General features: G+C 58.3%; 7 protein-coding genes across 7 annotated transcripts; all 7 read left to right on the top strand.

Annotated features, from left to right (window-relative positions):
* Window positions 1–835: 835 nt before the first annotated feature.
* Window positions 836–3,529, top strand: LPMP_351840 (exoribonuclease 2, putative; the record flags this gene model as incomplete). Its single annotated transcript, XM_010704819.1, has 1 exon — window positions 836–3,529. One exon carries the CDS (start codon window positions 836–838, stop codon window positions 3,527–3,529), a length of 2,694 nt encoding a protein of 897 aa, XP_010703121.1.
* Window positions 3,530–4,520: 991 nt separating this feature from the next.
* LPMP_351830 (hypothetical protein) lies at window positions 4,521–6,788 on the top strand (the record flags this gene model as incomplete). Its single annotated transcript, XM_010704818.1, has 1 exon — window positions 4,521–6,788. The coding sequence occupies one exon, from the start codon at window positions 4,521–4,523 to the stop codon at window positions 6,786–6,788; it is 2,268 nt and encodes a 755-aa protein (XP_010703120.1).
* A 1,015-nt stretch (window positions 6,789–7,803) lies between these two features.
* On the top strand, window positions 7,804–8,124 carry LPMP_351820 (hypothetical protein; the record flags this gene model as incomplete). The annotated part of the gene is made up of 1 exon (XM_010704817.1): window positions 7,804–8,124. One exon carries the CDS (start codon window positions 7,804–7,806, stop codon window positions 8,122–8,124), a length of 321 nt encoding a protein of 106 aa, XP_010703119.1.
* Window positions 8,125–10,497: 2,373 nt separating this feature from the next.
* Window positions 10,498–12,024, top strand: LPMP_351810 (aldehyde dehydrogenase, putative; the record flags this gene model as incomplete). Its single annotated transcript, XM_010704816.1, has 1 exon — window positions 10,498–12,024. One exon carries the CDS (start codon window positions 10,498–10,500, stop codon window positions 12,022–12,024), a length of 1,527 nt encoding a protein of 508 aa, XP_010703118.1.
* Window positions 12,025–13,214: 1,190 nt separating this feature from the next.
* LPMP_351800 (calcium-dependent phosphotriesterase-like protein) lies at window positions 13,215–14,843 on the top strand (the record flags this gene model as incomplete). The annotated part of the gene is made up of 1 exon (XM_010704815.1): window positions 13,215–14,843. The coding sequence occupies one exon, from the start codon at window positions 13,215–13,217 to the stop codon at window positions 14,841–14,843; it is 1,629 nt and encodes a 542-aa protein (XP_010703117.1).
* A 1,452-nt stretch (window positions 14,844–16,295) lies between these two features.
* LPMP_351790 (hypothetical protein) lies at window positions 16,296–21,821 on the top strand (the record flags this gene model as incomplete). Its single annotated transcript, XM_010704814.1, has 1 exon — window positions 16,296–21,821. The coding sequence occupies one exon, from the start codon at window positions 16,296–16,298 to the stop codon at window positions 21,819–21,821; it is 5,526 nt and encodes a 1,841-aa protein (XP_010703116.1).
* A 758-nt stretch (window positions 21,822–22,579) lies between these two features.
* LPMP_351780 (hypothetical protein) lies at window positions 22,580–25,522 on the top strand (the record flags this gene model as incomplete). Its single annotated transcript, XM_010704813.1, has 1 exon — window positions 22,580–25,522. The coding sequence occupies one exon, from the start codon at window positions 22,580–22,582 to the stop codon at window positions 25,520–25,522; it is 2,943 nt and encodes a 980-aa protein (XP_010703115.1).
* Between the last annotated feature and the right edge of the window lie 1,876 nt (window positions 25,523–27,398).

Here is a 27,398-nt window from a genome sequence, read left to right as displayed (position 1 = left end):
TTTCGTTCATTTCGCTCGGCTCATTTGGCCATTTTTTCTTTTCATCTGTCCTGTATTCGTTTACGATGTAGACCGCTGCTCATCTTTGCCTGTACATCACCTCTACCCTGTCCTCCGTTCCTTCTTGGACGTCGCTAATACCCTCTCCGCTCCTGTTGAGGTCCCTATCTCTTCTGCCTTTTCATTTCCTCTTGCTTGCTGTCTGCCACTAGACCTGACATGGACCGCTGCTGCAGCACCCGCTCGGACTGCCGGTGTTCGGGGGAGGCGGGGGTGAGCTGATGGGACGATGTCAGCACGCAAGCACACTCCAAAAGGCAAAACTTGAAAAGTAACAGCTTAGTGACAAGCGTGCGTATTCGAGGGGGCATCGACTATTGACTCGCTCTTTTACATCGCTGCACTGCTGTTCAAGGTTGTTGAGAGTGCACATGTGGGTCCAACCATCTTACATGCGCGTGTTTTTTCGGCTCACTCATGAATCCTCCGCTGCTGAGACATTTTTGTATGTTTTTCCTTTGCCTCCTCTCTCTTCATGTGAGCAGCACACATCGCCTGTTATGCATCTCTCCTCTCTTCCACCTTCTCTCTACCTCTCTCCGTCTTTCTCCCCCCTCACTCTCACAGAGTACAGTTTTGCCGTTGAGGGAGGTTCACTAGGAGCAGGTCGGCGGCTGTGTGTTCTCTCTTTGCCTATTTGGACGGCACTACAGAGGTGTGAAGGCTGCACATTTCTAAGCCCGGTCTCCTGCGTTACGCACCAAGGTTCACACCACACACACACACACCCAAACAGATACCCTAATTAATAGGCTGCGACGCATGTTCAGCACACATGGGCATTGCCGGCTTCTTTTTGTGGTTGCAGCGGTGGTACGGCGATTGCGTCGACAACGTCCCTCAGGATGTGGTAGATGCTGCCTTCAAGGGTCAGGCGCTTCCGCGCAGCCATGCCAGCGCGTACTCGTACGACAACTTCTATGTGGACATGAACGGGTTAATTCACCCGTGCTGCCACGACACGGCGCCGCTACCGGAGCCAGAGAATGAGGAGGAGATGTTTGAGCGCATGTTTGACCAGCTGGACCTCCTAGTCAGGGTGGTGCGTCCCAAGAAGTGCCTCGTACTGTGCATCGACGGCGTCGCCCCACGTAGCAAGATGAATCAGCAGCGTAGCCGTCGCTTCCGCGCCGCAGATGAGCGCCTGGAGAGCGACGCCATCTCGAACGCCTGCGCGGACCGTATCGTTTCCGAGTACAGCCTTCCCCGGCCACGCGTCCGAGAGCGCTGGGACCACAACGTCATAACCCCATCCACGGCATTCATGGAGCGCGTTGCTCTCGCGTTGGAGTGGTACATTATGAAGAAGCTGAACGAGGACGCTGAATGGCGCCACTTGACAGTCGTCTTCTCCGACGCGCACGTGCCGGGCGAGGGTGAGCACAAGATCATGCAATACATCCGCGGCCTCCGCTCGCAGCCCGGCTACGACTACAACACTACCCACGTGATTCACGGAATGGATGCCGACCTCATCTGCCTTGGTCTGTCCACGCATGAGAAGCGCGTGTGCATCTTGCGCAATCAGCTCACCGAGACGTTCCAACCAGATCACAACCGCTTCTGCTACTTTAACCTACAGATGTACCGCACGAAACTCATGAAGGACTTCGCAAACATCGAGGGAATGCAGTTTGAGCGCGTCGTCGATGACTTCATCTTTCTCTGCTTTTTTGTCGGTAACGATTTCCTGCCACACGTGCCGCTTGTGTCTATCAAGACGCGTGGCATTGAGCTGCTCCTCGATCACTATGTGCGTGACTTCGCGCTGCACGGCTACTTGACTCACCTGGGCGAGGTGGACTACGCCCATCTGCACATCTTTCTCATGAACTTCGCTTCCAAGTGCATGATTAAGCTGACGAAGGAGTACTACGGTATCGTCCGCGCTAGGGAGCGCGCGAAGCAGCACGTGGAGGAGCGCATCACCAAGACTGAGGCGCAAGTATCGGAGGTGCTGGGAACGCTACTGCCAGATCGCAGCAATGCACAAGAGGTCAGTGACGTGTTGCTGGGGCTCATGTCATCTGTGCGAAAAGAGCGTACCCGTCTCGTGGTGGACAAGCAGCCGCTCGGTTTTTCCTACCTCGACAAGATGTACCGCGACGCGTACTACCAACAGAAGTTCGGGTGGGATCATTCGATCAATCGTGCCGCCTTTGAGAACCAAATTCGGCTCTGCTGTGCCGAGTACCTGCGTGGAATGCAGTGGGTGATGCGCTACTATACGAAGGGGTGCCCGTCGTGGGAGTGGTACTTTCCGTACCACTACGCCCCGCTGCTGCAGGACTTGGCGGCATTCACAGCGACAGTGAATGTCGAAATGCGCATGAGCGCCCCTCTTCACCCAGTCGAGCAGCTGCTGGCGGTGCTGCCGCGGTTGAGCGTGCACGCCCTGCCTGAGGAGCTGCACGAGGCTGTGAATGACCCAAAGTCTCTCTTGGGCAAATTCTACCCGGACATGGTAGACGTCGACTTTAGTGAAGCCAACTTCTCGTACCAGGGGGTACTGCGTATTCCCTTCATTAACTGCGAGGCCCTCAGTACGGCGTGCCGAAAGCTCGTCGAGTTGGAGGAGGACTTTGGCAGCACCTTCCTCTACTGCCATGAGTCCACCTTACTTGCGAAACAGTTGGACGCGCTGACTGGTCCGAGCAACAGCTCATTGCCGGTAGCTACCGGCCTGACACCGCCTGTGGTGCCGATCCCCGCCTCGGTAGCATTGACGACACCGATTGCCGGTCGCGTGGGGCGCTACGAGGCGGAGTGGCCGCGACACGAGGAACTGCAGTGTCCCGATCCCGGCATGGCCAAGTTCACGCGCTACGGGAAGCGTATCAAGGAGAATCAGGTGAACCAGTACCGCTACGAGCTTAGCACCCAGGCCGACTACCGTCCCATCCTCATGGCTGCGGAGACGACGACCAACAACGCGACGGCAGCTGCGTCGAAGAGGTCTAAGCGACTGGCAGGGAAAGATTCACCACCGCAGCGCCGCCAGCGGGATCGTGATGCAGACCATGTTGTCAGCAGCAAAGACGCAAAACGCAAGAGGAGTTTCAGCAGACACGATGACAACAGGGACAAGCGCAAGCGCCACCGCAGCGACGGCGAGAGAGAGCAGGATGGAAAGAGTCGACGCCGCAGCAAGAACGGCGACGCGAGGGAGTCCTCTTCTTCCTCACCTCACACATCGTCCTCTAGGGATCGCTCAGGCCATGATCACGGCACTCGGCACAGCAGGAGGCTGAGGGATTGCTGCAAGGAGGGGAAGAAGAGCTCACAGCACGAAATTCGATCACGCGAGAGTACTAGTGAGGCTCACCCCGCACCCTCGTCTTCATCATCTCAGCGCGCGAAGAAGAAGAGTCGAGACGGGAAGGAGTCGAGGACGTCCACAAAAGTGGCGTCGACCAAGACATTGCGGCGAGGTCATCGACAGCGGCACACGCGGGAGAGGAGCGCTTGAGAGTCGCTGTATTCAGAAGCGTGTGCACTTTGCAGACTGTGTCTTCGGTCTTGCATGCACGTGGGCATCTCCGTGCATGCAAGACCGGCGTGGATGTTACTTCGCCGTTCCCTTCGCTTGCGCAGGTTGGCCCCTCCGATATGCAGGAGCGCATTGCACGTCCAGATGCTTGCAGTCGTGTGCACGTTACGCTGTCACTGCGCCGCTTCTGTACTCCAAATAACTCTTCTTCGTCTTGTCTTTGTGCGGCTGTCTCACAAGCCTCCTCCCCCTTCCCTTTCCGTCCTCGCAGCATCATCGCTTCCCCCTTCTCCTGCCCTTCCCTCTTTCCTCAGCGTTTGCTGAGTGTGGACCCCCTAACGAAGCGAACGGCAACCACGTACGCGCACGAGTTGCGTGGCCCAGCAAAACGTCAGAGGTCGATGAACCACCGAGCCGCAGATCTCGCAAAACCTACCTCCGCAACACTGCTTCGGTAGAGCGGATCCTACGTCTCTCTCTCTCGCTCTGTATACCTACTGTTGCTGCGCGGCCAACAACTCTGCGTGTTGGTATATGCGGTCAGCGTCATCCCCATGTGGCGCGCGCGTTGCACCAGCGCATCACCCACTCTCCGATTCACGATGTCGCAGTCGTCGTCTCAGCCCCACCAACTTGCCTCGCTCCCCCTTCTTCGTCTTCTCTACATCATCATCTCCCCCGCTATCCCATTGCTGCGGGCTTGCCGTATGCCGTTCAAGCCGATCGCAGCTGCTTGGAGACCCAAGGCTGTAGTCCAATAGCTGCACACCCAGTCAGAGGCAGGCGACACTCATGCCTAGCCACACACTGCCACGCACCTGGACTTCTCTCATCATCGTTGTTTTTCTGTGGTGGAGCGTCCCTTCAGGTCATCTGGATTGCCGGAGACACGAAGCAAACGGCAACATTGACCTTCTCTGTTCCTTTTCTTCTTCCTCGTTCAGTCTCGATCACCATTATTGGCGAGGCGATGCCGGCGATATGCTTTTCTTCCCCCTTCAACGGTGGCACGCGGGGGAATCCGGCGTCGTCTATCACCGCCTTCAAGGTGCGCGAAAAGCACGAGGCGGGCATGCGCCTGTTACAAGAGGGACTCGTCTACGAGGCAATTCAACTCTTCCAGGAAGCGTCCTTCTTCGATGTCGAAAACGTACGGCCCATCGTTGCGCTCGCTGAGTGCTACGTCTTTCTCTGTGACCTGCGGTCCGCCATTCGCTGTTACTGGCGGACACTGTGGTCGCTGGACAAGAAAGAGATGGATGACTACTGCTGCCGCGCTAACGGAATCCACACAGACACTGACGACAGAGTCTCTGCTGCAGACAACCGTCGCTCTGACGCGTCAAACTCACCGGCAGGCGAGTGGCTGAAAAGTGGGGAGGAAACGCTTTTCTCTGCCCTTCCAGATGGTAGTCAGGAGACACACGAATATGATTTCGAGGCGGCGCAGAAAGCTACGCCTGCATCCTTCACGGCTGTCGAAGACCACAGCCCGTCGGACCCCTCTACCCCCTACGTTGCAGGCGGTATACACTCGGTGGAGAGGGCAGCGTGCTTCTCCGAGCCCCAGCGACCTCTGGCGAAATCAGTGGAGGCAGCGGCTCACGCGGGGCCATCGCTGGCACCGCGTTCACAAGCACCGCGTGCGGAGCTCACTGTGAAGGACATACGCGCGCGCCTTGCGGGAGTGCTGGACGCCTTAGGACTCTCTCTGTATCGGGTAGGCAGCGTCGAGCAAGCTCTCCGGTGCACCACCGAGGCCCTGGAACTGCTGGACGATGCCGCACGGGCGGGCGAGGGCGGAAGAAACGACATGTACGTGAGCAAGTCCTCGCAGCTACTGACCGACCCGACAATTTCGCTGCATCGCGGCGTGTACCTTATGGCGCTGCAGCGCGATGAAGAGGCGGAGGCGCTGCTCGAGGCGCACTTCGCCGTCTTTCTACAGTGGCGTCCGCAGGCGGCGGCGCTTCTGGTTCAGCTCTACTGCAACCGCCAAGCTTTCCGCAAGGCGCGAATGCTGCTAGAGGTGCAGGAGAAGGCGGACTCGGGTAACCCCGACTCCAGCAAGGCCCCGACCGAAGTCCACGGCAACCTCGATGAGGTGCTGCGTAGTGGACGAGGGGACACCGTGTCCCCGTCGCCGCCCAGCGCAGCCGCGCCGGAGTCGCTGGCGGTTGCCAAGTACCTATTCACCGAGCTGTACGCGCGGTACCGCACGGCAGCCTTCGCGAGCAACAATGAGGCCAGCATCACCCGCTGCCTCGGCATTTACCCGAATGACATTGACCTGCTGTTCCGCCGAGCCCAGCTGAACCTTTCGGCGGGGAAGCCCAAGCAGAGTGTCAAGGATCTGTTCCGTTGCGTGCGAGAGACGAACGGTGAGCACAAGGAGGCCATGGAGGCCATGACGAAGGTGCTCTTCACGATCGGCTTGTCCTTGAACGGCGAGGCCGAAATGCAGGACGCCGTCACCTACTACTCTGAGTCGCTCAAGTGGCGACCAGACAACGTGCTGGTGCTGCTGGCGCGTGGCGACTGCTATACCAAAATGGAGTCCTTTGAGGCGGCGCTCGCTGACTATGAGTCGGTCTTGTGCTTTGCGCCAGGCCAGCGTGATGCGCGGCAGCGAATCGCCTCGCTACACGACTTGTGGGGTCGGAAGCTTTTCGCCCAGGGCCAGCCAGAGCAGGCAGAAGCGGAGTTCACCAATGCTATCAAGACGGACGGCCAAAACCCGCAGTTTTACTATCACCGTGCCCTGTGCCGCCTCAAGCTCGATCAGGGCCGCTATGCCTTGCGCGACGTGCTTTCCTGCAAGGAGCTTCACCCTTGTGCACCGCACCTTTGCGCCTTCATTGCGCGGTACCTGGAGCTGGTGCAGCCGCCTGAGGCTAGCCAACGCGGCAACACCTCTCGGACGTCCGCTAGGCAAGTTGTTGCAGGCCCTGTGCGCGCTGCACTGCCACCGCCGCACCGAGGTACTCGCGCGGCTCATACGCCACCGGCACTACGTGATCGTGGCGGGCCTCCTGCGTTGCAGCGGATGCATGACCGGAACACTGACGACACGCCATTTCACTCCGCCAACGGTGGCCCCTCGACAGCGACTTCGGTCCTTCCCAGGATCAAGCGCCAGGTACCGAAGCAGAAACGCGCTGAACTCGAAGGGTGGGTGCGAGGGTGCCGAACGACGCTGCACCAACGCGAAACAGGGGCACCTGCTCCCGTGAAATAGGATGCCTCTGTGTGGGTGCGTGTGCGACGCTGTTTGTGCTGTTGTAAAAAGGAGAGGGAGAGAGGTAGCCACGTTCCTCTCACCTCGCACTGAGAGCCAAGAGCACCGAAGTGATGAAGAAGTGAGTCGTGAGTTGGTCCCTGCCTTGTGCCCTGTGCATCTCCCTCTCCGTTCTTCTCCCACATTAATGTACAGTATGAGTAGTCCGGCCCGTACCTTTTTTTTTTTCCATTTCGCTTTTCCTTTCGTGTGTATGTGTTTTTTTTCTTTGCATCCGCTTGGAACCGAGTCTGCTCTGTTCTTCGTTGCTGTTTTCTCTTGCCGCTCGTTGTGCGCATGGCTGCCAACCTTCGTTGCCCCCCCCTCCTCCCCCCTACTCCGTTACCCTTCCATCATCGGTGAGTGAGATGTGGGCGCACAACGAGCGGTGAAGGGTGCTTATGTTGAAGAAGCGAACCGCAGCGCCTCACAATCGCACTAGCGCTGCGCTTGCCTCATCTACTTATGTGCTGCGGAGTCAGCGGCAAGGCAGTTCGCCGCAACCGACATTCCAAACGGCGCGTGACATCTGTGCGCCGTCTTTTTCAGTCTCACGCGCAAAAGTTTCTGAATGACGTGTACTTTCACTGGGGTTGCTCTGATGACGTTGTGGCTGAGGTCTCGTTTCCCTCTCTCACATTCTCTTACTTCCGTCATGTTGCCGCTTGCCTCATTTACTCTGGTCCCGTCCCTTCCCCTTTTCACACACTTGCCCTGTGGGTTCCCCCTCCTATGGCAAAACTGTCGGAGATACCCACACCGACGCTCATCAAACCGCACGCCATTCATATCAACGACAACGACGGAACACGCGCCTCGGAAGAGATCGTTTGGTGTATTGCCTCTCTCCCCCTCTCCTGTAGAAGCGGCAAACGCGACATCCAACGCGCGTTCACTCGTTAAACGTTTGCTGCTGTTTGCCTCAAGTCGTTTGTGGAGTGCACAACAGACTTTTAAAGAGGCAGAGGAAAAAAAAATGTTCCGCCGCGCCTTGGGGCCGTCCGCGGGGCGCAGCCTCTCTAGCGTTTCCGCGGCGGTGTCTCGTCGTAGCTACACGGAGCTGTCACACATGAAGTTTCCGGTGCACTACGGCGCCGTCTGTGCCGTGGTCGGGTATTTTGTAGTGATGTGGATTATTTTCCTGCGCATGGGCAGCAAGCATACTGCCCGCTCCGAGTTCAAGACCGACTACCTGCGCGTGTGGCGCCGCAAGCTCGGTACTGGCTACCAGTGGGCCGATGCTTGGGGTCCGCAGATCGACACCTTCTTCAAGGACTTGCCGGAGGAGGTTGAATAAGCAGCAAGTGTAGATTTGTCCAAAAAGAATTAGGAGTAGTGGTCGGGGCACGGCAGAGACCAACAACAGGAAGACGGCTTTCGTTCTAGCTACTATCTGCAGTATTGTCGCTTTAGCCTCTATCAAGGGCACAGTCACTGACATCTTTCTTTTCTGTACAACGCGTTACTGGCTACTTCTGCGGCTGAGAGGAGTACTGGCGAGGGTAACTTCGCATGGTCATACAGTGAGCCAGCGAACCCTTCAACTGACATCTACGGCGTTCTGGTCGTTCAGCCTTTGCGTCTTTCCGATTCAATGAACCCCCCCAAGGAATGAAACACCCAAGAATGCAAGGCCAGTCGACAGCCGTATGTACGAGTGTGTCTATTGCGTGGTGTCCGCCCACATACGCGTTGCTCCCGGTCTTGCAGTGAATTCCCAACACCGGCTCGTCTGTGCGGATGCGAATGGGCAGAGTAGCGGACGTGTGGGTCTTGTTGCCTGTCTCTCTCGAGGCAACGTGCGCATGCACCCTACCTTTCGTCACACGCCCACACCCAGGAGTCTCTCGCACACGGCGTAGGAAGTGTATAGGGGGCAGCCCCCACTCATGTTTTCTTTTTCGCCTGCTGTGATTGTTGTTAGTAGACCTTATGAACTAGAGACATGCAAGGAGAGAGAGAGGGGGGGGAGTGCCCTGACTTCGTTGTTGTGTGGGCGTCGCTAAACTATATTTGTTTCTCGTGCAGTGTGCACCGTTATGAGTGTATGTGTGTGTATATATATGCATATGTGTGTGTGTCTGTGTGCTGGTGTGCGACGAGGTACGGTGCACGTAGCTGGGGGTGAGGGTTTTCTACCTCCTCCTGCGCACTCTTCGCCTTCCTCTCGTTCTCCTCCTGCGCCACTTTCGGGCTTCATGAGGAAACAACAGCGACAACAACAAAAAACAGAAACGGTAAATAGTCGCCCTAATCCAAGGCTAAACGACTCTTTGGTGTTTGTGCGTGTGTGTGTGTGTGTGTGCGTGTGCGTGTGTGTGTGTGTGTGTCGCTCTCAGTACATAACCTTTTCCTTGTTTTCGTAAGGAGCTACGCTGACAGCAACAAGAACCCTGTTTTTAGCACCCGTGCTCAAGACCATACAGATGCTTCACTCTCCCTAGCCCGCCCAATGAGACGAGTAACATCCACTCCTGCTGCGCACGCAGAGCCACAGAAGCGCGCGCGCCCACACACACGCACACATGAATACACCTACACACAGATGTGAGAGCAATGGGACTTGGAGTGTCGTTGAGTTTGGTGACGCTGTAGTACTTTTCTTTCCTTGCTCATTTTTCCTTTCCACTGTTACCCCTTTGTGTGTGTGACGCGCTCTCCTTCAGCAACAACGACGCACAAGCGACTCGAGCGTACACACATGCAAAATGAGGCGAAGCACAAAGCAACAACAAACATAGCAGCAACACAAATGCCAATCGAAGAAGAACAGTGCCCCGCATCATAGCCCATTAAAGAGAAGGCGGCGTGGCTGTTGAAGACACGTCTTTCTCTCTCTCTCTCTCTCGTTACTGTCACGCTGCACTTCCTGGACGCGCATCGCGCTCCCCCTTTCTTTGGCAAGGGCGTTGTCCGACGTACACTCTGACGTGGGGCAATAGGGAGACAGAAAGGCGAAGAAAAGGTGCGATGCAGGGACGCTCTGCATGCCCCTGCTTTGTAGCAGCCGCCACCTCAGGAAGCGGAGCGTAATCACTACAGTGGGGGAAGGGAGGAGCGCTTGTGCTGAACGCCCCTTTCGTTCTTCTTGGACAGCAGCCGACTTCCCTGCCACTCGGTCTGTCTTCCTCTCTGTCTGCACTGACAGGTCTCGCTCACCCGCTCCGTTAGGGCCACATAAGAGATTCATCGTTCTTGTTCCTCCGTTTTCCTGTGCTTGTTTGGCTTGTGAGCTGTCGTCCACTCCGCCGCTCCATCTTCTTTGTGGACTCTCTCTCTGTCCACTTGCGAGCCGCCAAGACCACCTGCCCTCTCACCCACTTACTCGTCACCACAAAACAAACAAAAAGCTGCGCTTCGACTGTTCCTCACTGTCGAGCGTACTACCATGGAAAGGGCAACTTTTTTTTTCCATCTCCTCTCCCTGTATCCTTCAACCAGCCACAGCTCCTGAGCGGTGTACAGGGGCGAAGGATTCACTTATCGAACGGAAGCTCACACCTCTGAGCGAGAGTATTGCTCTCTGTCCTGAAGAAGATCTAGTGAGCTCATTGTGGTCACCCTCTCCCCCTTCTGACCCTTTCTGCTTCAAATTGAGCCGTGCTACAAGAGAAAAGAGCACCCGACCCCCCCCCCTCCCCCACTCCTTCCCCCAGCTTGCCCATCGTCAATGTCGAAGCTGTTCCGCACGGTGGGTGCAAAGGGGTTCCAGCCCTTTGATTGGGCTAACGCGGCGCAGTACGCCTCGGGCACCCCAATCATGATGAAGCCAGCCTGCTACATCAGCGGCGCGTGGGTGGCAAGCGCGCTGTCGGACAAGACGGTGAGCGTCGAGGACCCTTGCACAAACCAGGTTATCGGTGCCATTCCATGCATGGGGTACGCGGAGACGACGGCCGCTATCGAGGCGGCCAAGGCTGCGTTTGAGAGCTGGAGGCAAGTGATGCCGCGTCAGCGCGCCGCGGCGGTGCGGCGATGGGGAGAGCTCATTCTTCAGCGCCGTGACGTCATCGCAAACATTCTCTCTCGCGAGTCCGGCAAAGTCATCGCGGAGGGAAAGGGCGAGGTGCTGTACGCCCAAGGGTACGCGGACTGGTACGCTGGTGAGGCGGAGCGCATCTACGGCGACATCATCCCTGGTCCTCGCCCAGGCGTGCAGACGACCGTCTTTCGGGAGCCGGTTGGCGTTGTCGGCATCATCACACCGTGGAACTTTCCGGCAGCGATGATCACGCGTTCTGCCTGCGGTGCCATTGCAGCCGGCTGCACTGTTGTGCTCAAGCCAGCGGAGCTCACGCCGTTCACAGCCATGACGCTTGCCCAGCTGGCCGACGAGGCTGGCATCCCGCCAGGCGTCTTCAACGTCGTCGCCGGTGATGCCCCCAGGATCGGCGACGCACTTGTCGAGTCCTTCGACGTACGCAAGATCTCCTTTACCGGCTCCACCCGTGTCGGCAAGCACCTTTACCGTCGATGCGCCGAGACGATGAAGAGGGTCGGCATGGAGCTTGGCGGCAACGCGCCGTGTATTGTCTTTGAGGATGCCGACCTGCCTCGAGCCGCTGATCAGCTCATCGCCGCAAAGTTCCGCAACGCGGGCCAAACGTGCATCGGCGTGAACCGTGCGCTCGTGCAGGCGAGTGTCTATGAGGAGTTCAAGAGCCTCATGGCCGAGCGGGTGCGCGCGTTGAAGGTGGGCAACAGCTTAGACCCCTCCGTGAAGGTCGGTGCCGTGATTGGCAGTGCGACGCTCAAGCGCATGACTCGCGTGGTGGAGGACGCCGTGGAGAAGGGGGGCACGGTGATGGTGGGCGGAAAGGCTCTGGAGGGCGACGGCTACTTTTTCGAGCCGACGCTGCTCACCGATGTGCCGCACGACACAGCGCTGTGCTGCCAGGACGAGCTCTTTGGCCCTGTTCTACCCCTCGTGCCGTTCGACACTGAAGAGGAGGTCGTAAAAATGGCCAACAAGACGCGGGCCGGATTGGCCTCGTACATTTTCACCAACGATTACCGTCGCCAGCACCGCGTCGCGCGGGCGTTACGCTACGGCATGGTGGGTGTGAACGACAGTACACTTTCCAATCCGGGGGCTCCATTTGGGGGAGTCAAGGAGAGCGGGCTTGGTCGGGACGGGTCCAAGTACGGCATTGACTCCTTTGTCGACGTCAAGTACGTCCTCTTTTCCACTCTTTAGGAGAGGCTGGGCAACGGAAGAGAGTGGGAAAAAAGGAGGAAGCGGTAGGGAAACTACAGAAACGAGGCGCTGGGTGCAGCTCACGTGGCGCATATTCGCTCTCACTCTCTTTTTCAGGGAGCGTGTACTCTCGCTTTCGCCACCCAACCACTGATTGTGTGGACATTGCCCGCCTTGGAGGCACTTGCACCTCATCGCCCTTTTGTACTGCGCTTGGCATCTCCTCACCCTCAGTGGTGATTCCGTGCAGATGTACTCGTTGTCGACACGCGAGGCACGGACCCCGACCCCCAGACGCGCGCCATTTCTCTCCTGCCTCTTCTATGCGTATCGCTGGGCGCACCGTTGCTTATCCGTGTTTCTTCGTTTCCCTCTTTACCCCTCCCCTACCGTCTGCCTTCTGTTTTCTTTTTCTTGTTCGTTGACCCCACTTCCTTCCACCCTGTTTGCAATCACCTTCATTGGACGCTGTCACGGTGCTCTCCACCCGCACTCCTTCCCCTCTCCCACCCCCTTCTCTCCTGTGAGACAGCGAGCAAGTTGCTCTCTTCATTTCATGTGAGAGCACCACATTTGTCATCTTCTCGTTCTCACGCACGCAAACGTGCTTGTGTGCGATTCTCAACGCTGCACTTGGGGATGTTTGAGGCCTTTTGCATGCGGCGTACTCCCGGCTGACCTCACCCACGTCTTTAGTTCCTCTATGTCGAAGCGGCGCAGCGGAGAGGCTACTCATTGTATCGCAGGGTTTTGTCATACACCCCCGCCACTGCCCCCCCCCTCCCCTACCCGTGTGCGCTTCGCAGCCCTGTGCTTCACGCAGTCGACTTCCATCTCCGTTTTACTCTCTCTTTATCCAAATGTGGTTCTTTTCGATGTGCGCGCACTACTCGACCGCTGCTTTTCATCTGATCTTCTTACATGCATGCTGTCGATTCATCCCTCTTCATGCGTCCTGCCTCGCAAACACCGGTGCACCATCACCTTGCCCTTCGTATCGCTTCTCCCTATTGCCCCACTCGTCAGCGTGTGTGTGTGTGTGTGTGTGCAGTCCCCTTGAGTAGGTGTCACTCATCAGTCGCTCTTGTCTCTATTTCTTTCATCTCACTTTGTCTTCTTTTTATCCGCTGATTTGCTGTGGTACTTACCCTATATCTTCACAGCTACACATCCGTGCGCGTGCAAGCACGATGCCGCGACGCTCCTTGGTGACGCTGGCTGCGGCGCTACTGCTAGTAATTTTTGCCTGCAGCCACTCAGGTCGCGCACTATGTCCCTCTAACGGGAACACCCATGCAATCTACGTCACATCCAACATGGGCAATAATATTTGGTCCTTTGACACTCTCGGCAACTACCTCGGCCCGGTGCTTAACAAGGCTTCTTTTCCGCCCGGCGTGCAGGTTGACAAGCTGCGCTCCATGCGCTTTGGTCCGGAAGGCCACCTCTACGTGTCTAGCGCGCGCGGTTCCTACAGCCGCATCTTCGCCGTCAGCGGCAACGGACTACTGAACCGCACGATGGAAGAGAACTGCACCCGCGACTACCTGTTCACCGCTACCGAGCAGGGCCAGGCGAACCCGTTTCTGGATCACCCGTACGACATCGCCTTCCACCCAGCAACCGAGGACTTGTACGTGTCGAATCAAAACTCGGTGACCATCACATGGTACAAGCGCGACCCGATGGCGGACACGATGCTGACGGTTGGCACCGACAGATCCCAGCAAGTCCGCTATCCTGCCTGGAAGCCGGCAAAGAACGCCAAGGCTGCCGTGGTGTCCAACGAGGAGACGATGACAGGGGAGGAGACGATTGTGGTGCCAAAGGACATTACAGACAGCTCTGGTCTCTTCGCCTCGCCGTGGAGCTCCACCTATTCGATGAGCTCCGTACGCGGCCTCACCATCTCGCCCCTGCTGCCGCGCACGCTGGTCGAGGGCGGCGCTTCCTCCGGCGTCTTCGCTGTGACGAATGAATCAATGATGTACTACCTTCTCGTGTGTGACGTACTGAGCAGCACCGTGCACGTTTTCGATCTCGAGAGCGGTGAGCGCCTCTTCGGCCTAAACGTACCATCCCCGATTCAAGTCATGTTTCCGAGTCGCTACTATGTCGGCGACTCGTCGCCGTCTGTCTCCGCGGACGGTGTCCTCATGAAGCGCTTTGACGTGCCGTACATCTACGTCACGAGCAAAGAGGACGGCGTTGCTTACATGGTGCGCTTTTCCTCTCGCCAGGGAAACACGATCAGCAACGGCATGCAGGGTAACGGCTTTGGCGAGGGCTTCATCCAGGCACAGCGCCTCTATATGATCAACCGCCCGATCTCACTGCACGCGGCGAGCGGCATCTACGAGAACGCAGCCCGTAACGTGCTGCTCATCGCCGACCGCAACGGCCGCCGCATCTACACCTACGCGTCTCCGCTTCTGACCGACTACACAAACGGCTACGGCCCGTCTACGTTCCTTGGCTTCTTTGTGAAGCACCTGCCAGATCAGCCGGAGTTCATCCTGTCGGCGCTGCTTGAGCACCAGGAAAACATCCCATTTTGCTATGAACTGAACAAGGATGGCAAGCTCCGCTATGTCGCGCTGTGCACGGCGGCGTCGATCTGGTCTACCGTACTCGCGCTCGCTCTCATCCTGGTGTCATCCTTCATTGTGTATCGCCAAGTTCAGCATTGCATGTACGAGCAAAAGGGCTACTTTCAACACCAGCGCTCGCTGGATGACGAGTCGATCGTCTTAAATGGAAGCAGCAATAGCTCGCCGTTACTCGGAGGTGCGGTACCAAACTACGGCTCTGCCAAGTGAGCGGCTGTCAGTGCGACGCGACAGAGAGGAGGGAAAAGCAAAGGTGGGTCGCTGTGCTGTGGGGACTCGCTGATGGTCGGCTCTTGCTTCCCTTTCTATTGCTTGCCATCCCAGCCTCCCTAGCCCCGAAGAACTTCTTGTCTAGTAAGTGAGGGGATATTGAAGCGGTGTAGCAACGGTGAAAACGTGGTATTGATGCCGGTAGGGATTAGGGAAGGATTTGCACGGCCGTGTAGTGGCTTGGGCAACCCATTCATCTTCTCCCTCTTCCATGTCTCTCCATCAGTCTTGTGCTTAATACCGCGCATCCCGTTCTCTACTAGGGCAGCCCATCTTTCCTCTCTGCCTGTACCCACAGAGAGCACCGATACAGAAGAGGAAAGACAGGAAGGAAAACGAAGAAAAAGATGCATAGATATATATCTATACATCTATAAATTCTCCGGCGAGGTGTCCCACCAGGCCAAGCATATTCAAGAAAGGCGCGTCGTATTGCAACTTTACTATCAGGGACGACGGCTGTTCATGGCATCGGCGTGGGACTTTGTTCGCTCGTTGTGTACGTCTGATGTGAGGCCTGTGCCTGTGCGTGTATGTGTGTGTGTGTGTGTGTGGGGGGGGGGTGTATTTCTGTTGGTGGTCAAGGAGCAGCCTTGTAACCGTTGGCTGTTGCGACCCTGGCTTCCCCTAGTCCGTTGTCCTTGTTTCTTTTTCCCTTTCCGACTTCGCTGTTTCCACTCATCACACCTTCCGTTTCACCTGTTTTGCCTCCTCCCCACTCCCTTGCAGAGGCAGAGTAGAATAAAGCCCCCCCAAAAGATAAAACACCTACAGGCGAGGTGACTCAGGCCAGCCAAGGCAGAACGACAGGCTACTCTCTCCCCTTTGTGTGCGCTCTTGTTGCCCTCCCCCCTCCATGTCGATTCCTGTTCACGTGTGATGCTGCGGGGATGCGTCTCAAGACTGGACGCCACAACCTCCTTCCATCTCTCTCCATCTAGTGTCCACCGTCGCTGCGGTTCACACTTCCCTTCTTATCCAGCTGCACGATAGTCGCCCATATCGCACGGGCCACGTGCCCGTGCACGCGGCAGCCGCTTTTTTCCCCTCAATTTCCTTTACTACTCACTCTCATTGTCGACCCCCCTTTCTTTCCCTTTTTTTCTCTTTCGCATTCTCTGTGCTGTTTTATCCGTTGCCCTCTCGGATTGCCCACCTCCGCGACGCACTTCACTACCCCGTGTCAACCGTACCTATGTGCGCGCGAAATCCCTCCTTCCAGCATGGGCTGGAAGGAAAGGAGGAGGGGGAGGAGGAGCACAGCTGTCCACTCACGCGAGAGAGGGAAAGCCACACTGTTGTACAACATTCCCCCCACAGCCACAGAGGGACTGCTGACGGGGCGGGTATGTGTGTGTTCTTGGCAGTGCTCTCGCAAGGGCCGCCGCCGCAATGAACCGTTTCTCTGTGCGTCTGCTCGGGAACTACTCCCGGACGCCTGGCGCTCAGCAACACTCGCAGGCAGCACAGACATTGTCTTCGTCGACCACTCGCTGTTCTTCTGTTCTCGGTTCTTTGGTTCGTATGCGTAATCAGTTCCATCGACTGCGCCATGCCCAACAGCAACAGGCGATCACAGCTGTGTCGGCGCGGTACCGACTGCATGCAGCAGTGAGGACGCCAGCCGCCACCACTTCTCGGACAGCATGTCAGATCGATATGGACGATTTCGTCGGACAAAAGGACAGCAGCGGTGCCGGAAGCTCCGCCACTCCGTCTGTTCTTCAAGCCGCCGTAATTCTCTGCACCGAGGCACTGCGACTTCTTAGCGGAGAGGTGCGCTGCAATGATACTCTTTCAGATGTGCCGCAGAACTCCCCGTCGTATGGCTCAGAGATCGGTAAGCTGCTCACCACTGCCTCAGCCTTTGGTGCCTCGACTACCTTCCCTCGTGTGCAGCAGGCACTTCATTGGATTAAGTTAAACAAGGAGTTGCTGCTTACTCCGCGGCAGGTGATGTCTCTGTGTATGCCTTTGATCACTCTGGCCGATGGGGCAACAGCTGGGGTGGCGTTTGTGCTCGAAGAGCTTTACGAGCCTCTCTTGTTGGCGCTGCAAGACGTGGCCTCTACCTCAACGGCATCAGCTCCTGAGTCAGCAGACAGCGCCTCCAGCAATACTACGGCCGTCGTGCAGCAGAATCTAGTTGCTATTACGTCAGCCATGGGTATGGTGGCAAAGTGGTCCGGCCTGCGGCTCGGCAGCAAGTCGAAGGAGTCGCTCACGTCATCATCTTCGGAGTCACAAGCGGCAGCGAAGCCTAATGTAGCTGTTGAGGAGCTCGATAAGATGCTGAGGATTGCTGAGGCGTGCGTGGCGGCGCTCAGGCGCCAGTGCGATCGTTGCAGTCGCAGCGGCCCCGATGAGGCTCTTGCAGCGATGGCGCACCTCTCCCCATCTGACGTGCTGCAGTGGATTCAGTGCCTCCACGGACTCGAAAAGATGCTCATGTTGGTGACCCCCACACTGGGGGCTTCTCGTGACCAAGCAGAGTCCGCATCGCGACGCATTCTCCTGTGCTACCGTGCCTTGCTGCCCTTGGTGCAGCGGACTCTGGAGCTAGCCGGCGGAGGCGCCGGTGCGGCTGTCGCCGCTGTCAGCGGCACTGCAAGCAGTGCCACCTTGGCAACGGTGGCGACCACCACAGGCGTCCGAGTGGCGGATGCTGTGGAGCTTATTCAGGTGGGACTGCACGCTAGCATCGAACCTACCCATGGCGACCTGGTGCTCTCCTACGGTCTGCAGGCACTGCCCGTCTCACTGGCGTCCGCCACTGTCAAGGATCTCAGCGATGTTGCGCAAGTCGTGAACAGAGCTCGGCAGCGACGACCGTCTGCCCTTTCGGCACCGCTGCTGCTCTCTATTCAAGCAGCCTTTCGTCCCGCTCTATTTCTATTGCATGAGACGCATGCCGTGCAGCTCCGCGCGTCTGACTGTGGCATCCTTCTTTCGAGTCTCTCCCGCTGGGAAGAGGTGCCGGGGGTGACGGTCAGCGCCGACATTGTTGAGCTCCTGTCCCAGCGCTTCGGGGAGCAAATGCACGTCGTTGGCGCAGGCCAGCTTGTGCCCTTTGTAGCGTCCCTCGCTCGTTTCGAGGAGAGGCAACGCCGGCCGCGGAATAGCGGTGCTGCAGGCCAGTCTGTCGAAGGTGCCGCGGAGAAAGGCGAGGACCTGGCAGACGAGGATGCCCAACTGGCCGCCTCAGGCGTGGTATGGGGGCCACCAGAGGCTACAGCAGACAGTTTCATGTCGTCACCGCTTCGCGGACCACACCGGCGCGGTGCAGCCGTAGTCCGCTACCGCTTCTCCACGACTTTGCGTGTTGTGTCGCAGTGCGTCCAGCGCGCCATTGTGCTGGCCGGTGACAATGAGACCCCCGGTGAACCGACGACACCACCACGTCTTCTCGCCACCGATGCAGCGCAGCTACTAACGTCCTTTGTCCAGCTTTCCGCTCCGCGGTGCGCAGACTTCTTTAACAAGGTGGAGCCACTGCTCGCTCACGCCATACAAGACTATGCCGACACGCCATCCCCCGACTCAGCAGCGATCCGCCTGAGCGTAGCCACGGGGGACGCGGTCCAACGCTTTGCGCGGTACGCCGCTCAACAGTGTGAGGAAACGGGGACACAGTGCTCAAATCCCACATCGCAGGAGCCAAAGGCGGAGGCCATTGTTCTCGGGATGCAACGTGCCACTGCCTTATTGAACGGCGTGTCACGCGGGCTTACGAAGCTCATCCTCGATGCTGCTAGTCCGAAGGATCTGGTACTGACGTGCTCTGTGTTGCGCCACCGGCTGCTGGGCAAACGTGCAACGGCTAGTGACGTCGTAGTGAACGGCGACGAGGGGGCGCTGGGGCAGCCGAAGAACACCACACCGAGCATCGCTGTTGCGCGCACGCGGACACGGGCGTCTCCGCGGACGTGGACGAAAAGAGAGGTAAAGTTGGCCACCGTCTTCGCCACCCAAGCGGTGAAAGTGGCACCGGAGTGCAACGGTGTAGAGCTGAGCGCGCTTGCCAGTGTCGCGTCCTCCCTGTGCACTGCAGGCGTGCTGCCGCGACCAGTGGCCCAGCAACTCATGCGCGCCATGTGGGCCCGCTGCGCAGCAGGGCTTGCTGTCGCCTCGCGTGGCGAAGCTGCGAGGTCAGAGGCAGCGGCTCTTACGCTCAGCTTGGATAACTGCAAAACTCTCATGGATGCGTCCCGCTCGACCTGCTTGTCGAGAACGCTACCACCTCTCATTTTCCTGGAGGTGTTTGTGTCCCAGTGCGGTGCGCTTCTGGAGGAGAACGCTGGCGTGGTCCGCGATGAGGACTCGCTCTCGACCGTGCGCGGGACGGCACGAGCCCACATCGAGGCCATCACGAAGCTGCGCCGCGCCTCGGACTTGGGGCGGTCGCTGGTGTCCTACTTCGGGTCGCTGCGACCACTTCTTGATACGGCAAGTGGCGACACGGTGATGCAGAACACGCCCTGGCGAGAGGCTCAAGTAGGTGCGTTAGAGTCCTACCTTGAAGTTGTCTATTCTGCAGTGGAAAAGTACGCGAAAGAGGCCACATGCTCTGAAACGTGGTGGACCGAGTCGGACGGCGGCAGCCCGCCACCGATGCCGCTGGAGCTGCTCAGCACAATCGCCAACGTGACGGCACAGATTTATCGACTGGCGCACAGCGGCGACGACTCGACGAAGCGAGGCCACGGCATACCCGCAGCGGTATCTGCCATCCCCGACGAAGTACTGGACGCAGAGGGCGATGAGCTGTACGGCAGCGTGACAGTGGAGGATGGCGTAGGAGGAGTGTCCCTACCCGAGTTGGGAAGCAAAGCACTGGAACATGATGTGGGACGGTTGCCTCTCCTCGATAGCCCACCGGCAGGCCTTTCCACTGCCACTCTTGATCAGGCAGTCCGCGACACTCTGGGGCTGCTAGGCGATACGATTGTGGCTCTCGCCAGGCAGCAAGAGCCGCTTTCTTCAAGTGTCACTGCAAGTACGTGGGATGAGACAGCAGGAGAAAAGGAGCGTCTCACAACTGCACCTTTTCACGTCTTAGTACAGAACCCAAAGCACCTCCTGATGCTCTTGCGGGCATTCGAAACGGTCCAGCACACGCATACAGAGATGCTGTACAGCATCTTGCCGGAGCTGCACGACTGCGCTGACCGGCTTGATCCATTGGAGTTGTCATTGCTCATTCGCGCCTTGGCGCAGCTAGGGACTTGGAATAGCCGCCTGCTGAGCGCACTTGCTGCCGCCGTGACATCGAAGATGGATAAGTGCGAGTTGCGGCAGTGCTACACGCTGCTGCGCGGACTGTGCCGCTCTGGCTGCGCCAGTCCAGAAACGTACGTGGGGCTGCGCTCATTACCACACAACGACTGGGATACCGGCCACGACGGTGCACTGAGCAAGGCGGCGGCCGCGGCGCAGAAGCCATTGCAGCGTTTGGCGGAAAGTGCGTTGCTCCGCTTGGACACATTTGTGCGCACCAAGGACGCCTTCATGTCTTTGGCGCGGACGGCTGCTGCGGCGGACTTGGTGGATGTGGTGAAGACCCTGTGCTTCTTTCATGCGCCGCCACCAGCGACGTACGACGCTTTCGTGGTGCTCGCCATTCGCAGGCTTGTCTCTCAGGCACAGCGTCTGCCTCTCCGAACTGTTGTTCAACACACCACTGCGTTGCTCAACGCCGTCTCGGAACTTCGACAGCCAGATCAACAACGCGTCTCGGCGCAGACGTTGTGGACGATTCTGCGCCGAGCGTTTGCGTCATTCAATGCAGCCGATGCGACGGGCGCGTTCGATGGTGCGCTGGACCTACAGGCGTGCTGGGAGCTCACCCGATTTGCCGCCTTGCATTCCCTGCAATACGGTCGAGGGACGACGCGGGACTTCTTTGCACCCATCGTCGTCTCGACCACGGAGCAGCGAGCGGCCAGTTGCGCAAGTGTGACTCAGACGCATCTTGGTAGCCTCATCGAGGCGCATGCATCGGACTTCGCGGCGAGCACACGCTCACCTTTGCCTCCCTTGACGGCAGCTGAGCGTGCTGCTCTCCGTCGATACGCGCTTCACGCCTCACCGTGCCTGGTGCGCGGAGACCGTGAGCTTGAAGCCTACGTGTGCGCACCCCTGAAACTTGCTCGCCTGATCGCGGCCGGTGACCCAAGCACGCTCGTGCACGTTGCCACTACTGCCGCTCCGGCAGCTCAAGGGCGACGGTGTATACGGCTGCTTGCATGTCTCCTCCGCAGTGACTTGTGGCCTCCCTCAATCTCAGCTGCGACGCCCAATACACAAATGCTGGTAGCTGCGTTGCGGCGGTTGTGGACGGCGGCTGAGCTTCACAGCTTCCTACACCATTCGCCAGGAGCTTTCTCTGCCGAGGAGTTGCTGGTTCTGGCAGCTGCCGCCGATCGTGTGCATCAATACAGCGCAGATTCCGACAGCTGGAGGGAAGATTGTATCGTGGCTGTGCGCCAGTTGTGTGCCGCCACAACGGAGTGGCGCCTCCCTGCTGCCGTGGACGCATGGATGCTCTTCGCCATGCCTATTGTGGCGAGCTCCTCGATGCCGGCGACCCCGCTGCTAAGTTACAGCGATGAGCTCTTCTCAATGCTAGTGACGAGCGGTGGCGTGCTCGTAACGAGGTTCGCGCACGCACAACGGTCATGGACGACAAGTGGGGCGCGAATGCTGCCGGAGCTGCTGCGTCTATTCTGCGGTCCTGGCCAGCTCGATGTGGCAATGCTGCATTCGGGGGCTGTCGGTGGCGACACGCTGCCGTTCACGCTTCCAAACACCGCCGCCGATGCATCAGCCGCAACGGCACGTTTTGTAGAAGTGTACGAGGAGCTGCTCCGCTGCTTTTCCTCGTGCCTCGTTGGAACTCACGGAGGCGTGCCTGAGTGAGTTTCTGTTCGAGTTTACGTGTTGTGGCACCTTTGCTGTTGCCGAGGGAATTTATTTCGTCCGCCGTCTTCTCCATTACACTTTCCCTCTTCACTCCCTGTCTTGCGACGTATGGCGTATCTCAGACGTGGCTTTCACATAATAACGAGACATGCACACACACGATGGGAAGGGGAAGAGAAAATGACCGAGAGCAGATAAAGAGAAGACGGGACCATGGCTACTTTCCTCGTCGTCGTCGCTCTCTCACTTCCTCTCATTTGCCATCGACGCATCGCATCGTTTTCGGGATAGCGGCTTTGGTATGTGCGGGTGCGCACCCACACCACACAGTGTTAGATGCTTTGCACACGGCCGTTTGACGTCTACACCTCTTCAGCGCGCGTCCGCGTTTTGTTCGTCAGGGGTGCTCATCAACTTCTGCACCCCCGCGCATGGTAAATGTCTCTCCTCCTCTCCCTTCCTCCCACTTCTCGTGTGTGTTTTTTTCCCTCTTTTCTCTTCGTTACTTTCCTCAAACCCCCCCCCCTTGCCGGCCATCTCTTCTACGTGCGATGGTACGAAGGAGAAAACGCACAAAATAGAAGAAGCGGTGGACTTCTCTATCTTCAGTATTCTGAATCCCCCTGCCCGCGCGCTGTTGCGGCGTCTCTTACCCACTCTTGCGGCTTTGTGTGCAGCTCATTGTTCGCCTCCTCCCGTTCTCCGGATCCGAGGGCTGCAAGAGGAGCACTAACTGCACACGCGCTCCTACCATCATGACGGCAAGGTCAACAGCATCCGACGCAGGCGAGGAGGCATCGCTTATACGTCAGCTGGAGCTGCTGCTTTTGCCGCTGCACCACCGCTTCCGCTATCCGCTTACGGTACCAGCTCACCTCATGGCGGGTGAGGGGGGCGTCGCCGCTATCGGTGCTAATTTGACCCGCGCGCCTCTGTCGCCTGCACTCGCTAGCGCTGCCCCGGCAGGTTCATCAGGTGCCGATCCGGCAGGCACCATGACGTCACACTTTTCTGGTGACCTCGCAGAGCTCAGCGAGCAGCAGCAGCAGGAGTGCCTTCATCGTTCTGCTCTGCGAGTGGTGGAGGAGCATGTGCCCGACTTGCTAACTTGGCAGTCGAGGGTTCAGCGTGGTGCCACGCAGGCTGGAAATTGCTACCAGGTACTGGAGCGCGTACGGAGCAGTGTGTCTGCGATGCAGCGTGTGACAGAGGCGGTGCAGGAGCAGAGCGACCATCTTAGCCACAACGCCTCTGCCATGATGGTGCGAAAGGCCAAGCTGGAGCTTGTCCGCGATGCCTTGGAGCAGAACTTGGCGCACTTCACGCGTATCGACGACCTGTGCCGAGAGGCAGGAAACCCATTTCTGAAGGCGGGCTCAGCGCGCTTCTCAGCACTGCTGCAGGACATCGCCAAGGAGATGGAGTTCCTCTCCACCAACGCACAGTACAAGTCTGCCAAGCCGTACGCTCTGAAGCTTGCCGCGGCGCAGCAGACGGTCAGCGCGATGTTGAAGGACGCGGTCCAGACGTCATTTCGCACCATGGAACTCGAAACACTAGCCTCGCCCGCATTTCAGGCCGCCACGCAGGTCTTGCAGGAGGGCGGCGCGAACCCTAGTGGCAGCCCCATCACCGAGGCCTTCACGTCGTCGTCGTCGTCGCCACTCTTGATGCCCGCGCCAGCAGCACCCCCCTCGAGCGGAGGCACAGCGCCGACGCTGCAGCTGCGCACGCATGATGTGGCCGGCTCTTTTGAAGGGTTCCTCGCCGCTGTGAACGACGCATTCGTGAAGTCTGGCGACGGATTCATGTCGCTCCGGCGCATGACCGAGCTGCGGCAGGGCGGTTTCAGCTACACCGGGGCGAAGGCCTTTGGGGAGGAGAGGGCGTCCGCTGGCGACCAGCTGGGGGCGGACCCTGGCATGCGGGAGGTGATGGACTCCTACTGCGACGCGCGGGTTGGCGTGGTGGTGCCGTTGTTGCGCTACTGGCTCACGCTGTGGTATTACCTCGATGCGCAGCAGGGCTCGCTGGCCGACGCGAAAATTGCCGGCAGCGTAGCTGCTACTGCTGCTGCCGCTGCTGTGGGAGCGAAATCGCTGGCTGACACTGGCGCCGCTCGACAGCAGCTCTCCGGCGTAGCGGAAGCGCACACGCTTCCACAGTTGGCCGAGCACATCTGTGCACTACTCCAGCGCTCCCTGGTCGCGGAGTTGGATGTGCTCACGCGGCTGTGGCTGAAGGATGAAGTCGTTTCCCAACTTTTCCCGAGGCTTGCGCCTGGCATTGCCGAGGAGGTGTACTACATGTTTCGTTCGCGGCTGCTCTGCGTCGACGACGTAGGTGAGCTGTCCCAGACAGTGGAGAGCATTCAGCGCGTGAGCCTGCTCCAGAACACGGGCGTGCAGGACTCGCAAGTCGTGTCGGATCTGTGGGTGCGTATGATACAGGACACTCAGGAGCGACTCGTCTTCCGCACGAGCGTGTACCTGAGGCAAACGGTGTCCTGCTGCACCCCGACGCGCGAGATCGCCAGCATTTACCTCCGCTGTGGCACTGATGCATACACCACCGACCCAGCAGTGTCCACCGGAGACGATGCGCCGAAACGAATGTTTTACATTCCTGGCGTCGTGTATGCGCTCAGGCTTCTGGATTGGCTGTACCCGACCCTCGAGTTCTCTGTCTTCTCAGTTTTTGCAGAGGAAGCGGTGCACCACAGCCTCGACCTCGTCCGGCAGCTGATGAAGCTCATGCGGCAGATCGACTCGAGCGACACGCTGCGAGACTCAAAGGCGTTCCTGTGTCAGCTGGCCCACCTGCAGCACCTACAAGTGAAGCTCTCCTATGTAGATGCAAACATCACCGTGGTGGAGAAACACATCAGTTTAGCGGCACTGCGCAAGCGGCGGCTAGAACTGGAGCAGTCCTCTCGGGAGTCGAAGGAGGAGGTTGAGATGGACCTGCTCAAGTGCAACGAGTGCCTCACAACAGCCATGTTCGCGCTGGTGACGCAGCCCGTCTCTGGCGCGGCGAAGAAGGGCGAGGCAGAGCGCATTCGGCTCGTTTCGGAGATGAAAGGGCGCGCTGCAGGGATGGAGCGCATGATCGCTTTTTACGTGGAGTACGGAGAGACACAGCAGGACTTGGTGCATCTCTTGCGTAACCGCGTGGCAGAGCTTGCGGCTGAGATGAACGTCGATGTGCATACGGTTCCGGCAGCACCAGTTAAGGTGGCATCCTCGGCAACACATGCAGGATCCTCCCCTTCGAAGACGATGACGCCGGAGGCACTGGCGTCTACAACCGGATCTGCCACGCAAAACTCTCTACAACTCTCCGGGGCAGAGATGACTGTGGCACCTCTGCCGCCAGCGTCGGCGTCGAGGCCCGCGAGTACGGCCACAGGTGGCAGTGCCAATCCGTCCCATGCCTTTCCCCATCCTTCCACAGTAGAAGCTGCTGCTGAGTCTACCGCGAGCGCACCGGTAGAGCTGACAGACGCTACCAATCAGGCTTTCGCGTTGCCATCCCGGGCACCGAGTGCCCCTTCAGGGTTCCCGAGCCCTCCCACGGAGCGCGTGACGTACGCGTCGGCGCTGCCTGTCGCGACAGATCAGCAGCCGTCGGCGCAGGGATATGCGGCAACGGCAGCTCGAGCACGTTCAGGCACCCACAGCGACACGGACCTTATCTGAGCGATAGCGTCCGTGCCCACAGCGAAGAAGGGCGAGGTGAGGGTGTGCCACGGCGGTGCTCAAGCAACTCAGCGCTTTCTTTACGACCATCGCTCCAGCCATGTGTCCGCAGATGTGCCTGTACCGGTGAGCTCGGTGTGACCCGCCCTCTTCTTCGGAGTTTTTTTCGTGGTCTTCGCTTTGGTTTTTGGCTGTTTTGTGTATTCCTCTCTCTCCCCCTCTACCGGTCCTTGTGTGGAGGTCACTTCCGCAGTCCGGCGAAGGCTACTTTCAGGAAGGAATGCACGCTTCTCTCTTCTCCGTCTCCTTTGTGTCGAAGAGGTGGTGGGACAGACAGGGAGGGAAGGGGAGGGGGCAGCGTAGTCAGCGTTTACGCTCTAGGAGCGCTTGTGTTTACCTTAAAGGGGCGGGAGGCGCCGAAGCGGGAGAAGCATTTTATGTCGTCACGTCTCTTTCTCCTCCGCATCACTTCGTCCTCTTTCCCTGCCTCCTCTCTTGCGTCTCTCGCTCTGCAGGGCTCTTCCCTTTTCCTTATCGCACTTTCACCCTATCCTTCCACTTGCTCTTTCAGCTGTCTTCTTCCTCGCTTCCCCTCGCGCCGCCGATGTGTCGTTGACTCTCTAGTGCTCTCTCTTGCTCTCCCTCGGGTGCGTCTCACGGCTTCTGGTCCTTGCGGTGATCACAGCCTCTTCTCTGAAGCTGTGCGGTACCGTTTCTCCGTCTCTACGCATCGGTCTTGAAAAGTGCACTTTTCACTCTCTTTCCCTCACTTCAGTGTGCGTTGGTGTGTTTGTGTTTTCGCTTGGGTCGTTCTTCTCTTTCACTAGAGGCACGAACACGAACACCGACATACACGTCGAGTGTAGCACACGCGCCGCCTCTCTGCCGTGGCGCAGTCACGACATACCCAGCGCACGCCGTGGTCGACGCACCACACACCCACGTCGGAGCCAATGTGCAACCGCCTAACAACTCGGACCTAATTCTCCTCGTTCTTCTTATTGGTGCCCCTCAATTTTCTCGTTCTCGCTCTCTGACCACTTTGCCACTGTTGCTCCACTCTCGGTTTCTTCTCTCTTGCTCCTCTGCCACTCCCCCTCACACACGCGAGCAGCCACTCCGTTGGCGTCTCAGCGGACTTACTCTTGGCGAGCGTGCGCGTGGCACTGTGTCAGGGCGCGCCGGCAACGTGAGCTTTTCGGCTCTTTTATCTTACCTCCGAAAATGGTGCCTCGCTAGTTGCTGTCTTGCACTTTCCCTTCTCCCCGTTGGCACTTTCCTGAAGCCACAGCGCTTTGTTTCTCTCTCTCGCGTGCTATTGACGACTGTGACGTGAAGGCGACCTTCCTCCCCCCACCCACTCCTCACGCGCTCACCGTCACCTTCATTTTCCTTCCCTTCCCTTCACACTCCGTCTTCTGTGTATGCTGGCGGACCCACCTCCTGCCTCCATCCCCATCCACTTCTCTCGCTGTTTTATTCTTCTTTCCTCGACGTCGACGTCTGGAGGCCTGGTCCGAGAGCTGCATATGTGTAGAGGGTACGAACGGCGTGCGAGTACTGCGAGGCCAACGAGTGATACCTTCGCTTCTGCACTGATATTTACACAACACACAGAGTAACCCGACATTCCTCTGGGAAGAGTAGAGGCTCACAAGACTGGTGTTGCACATTTGCGTTGTTTGCTTTACAGAAGAGACACGGCCTCAATTGACCGAGAAGATTTGCGCGAACCAGTGTCCTGCTTAACTTGCTCCTCTTTTTCGTTGGGAACACTCATCACCACAGACACCGAAAGACACCGCCTTAGTCGAAGGTACACACAGCCACATGGAGGTGCGCATGTCCTGCTTGTCACCCCCTTTTTCCCCTTCTA

Source organism: Leishmania panamensis (genome assembly GCF_000755165.1).
Source record: "Leishmania panamensis strain MHOM/PA/94/PSC-1 chromosome 35 sequence".
Taxonomy (NCBI): Eukaryota; Euglenozoa; class Kinetoplastea; order Trypanosomatida; family Trypanosomatidae; genus Leishmania; species Leishmania panamensis.
This window is presented reverse-complemented; position numbering and strand designations above follow the sequence as displayed.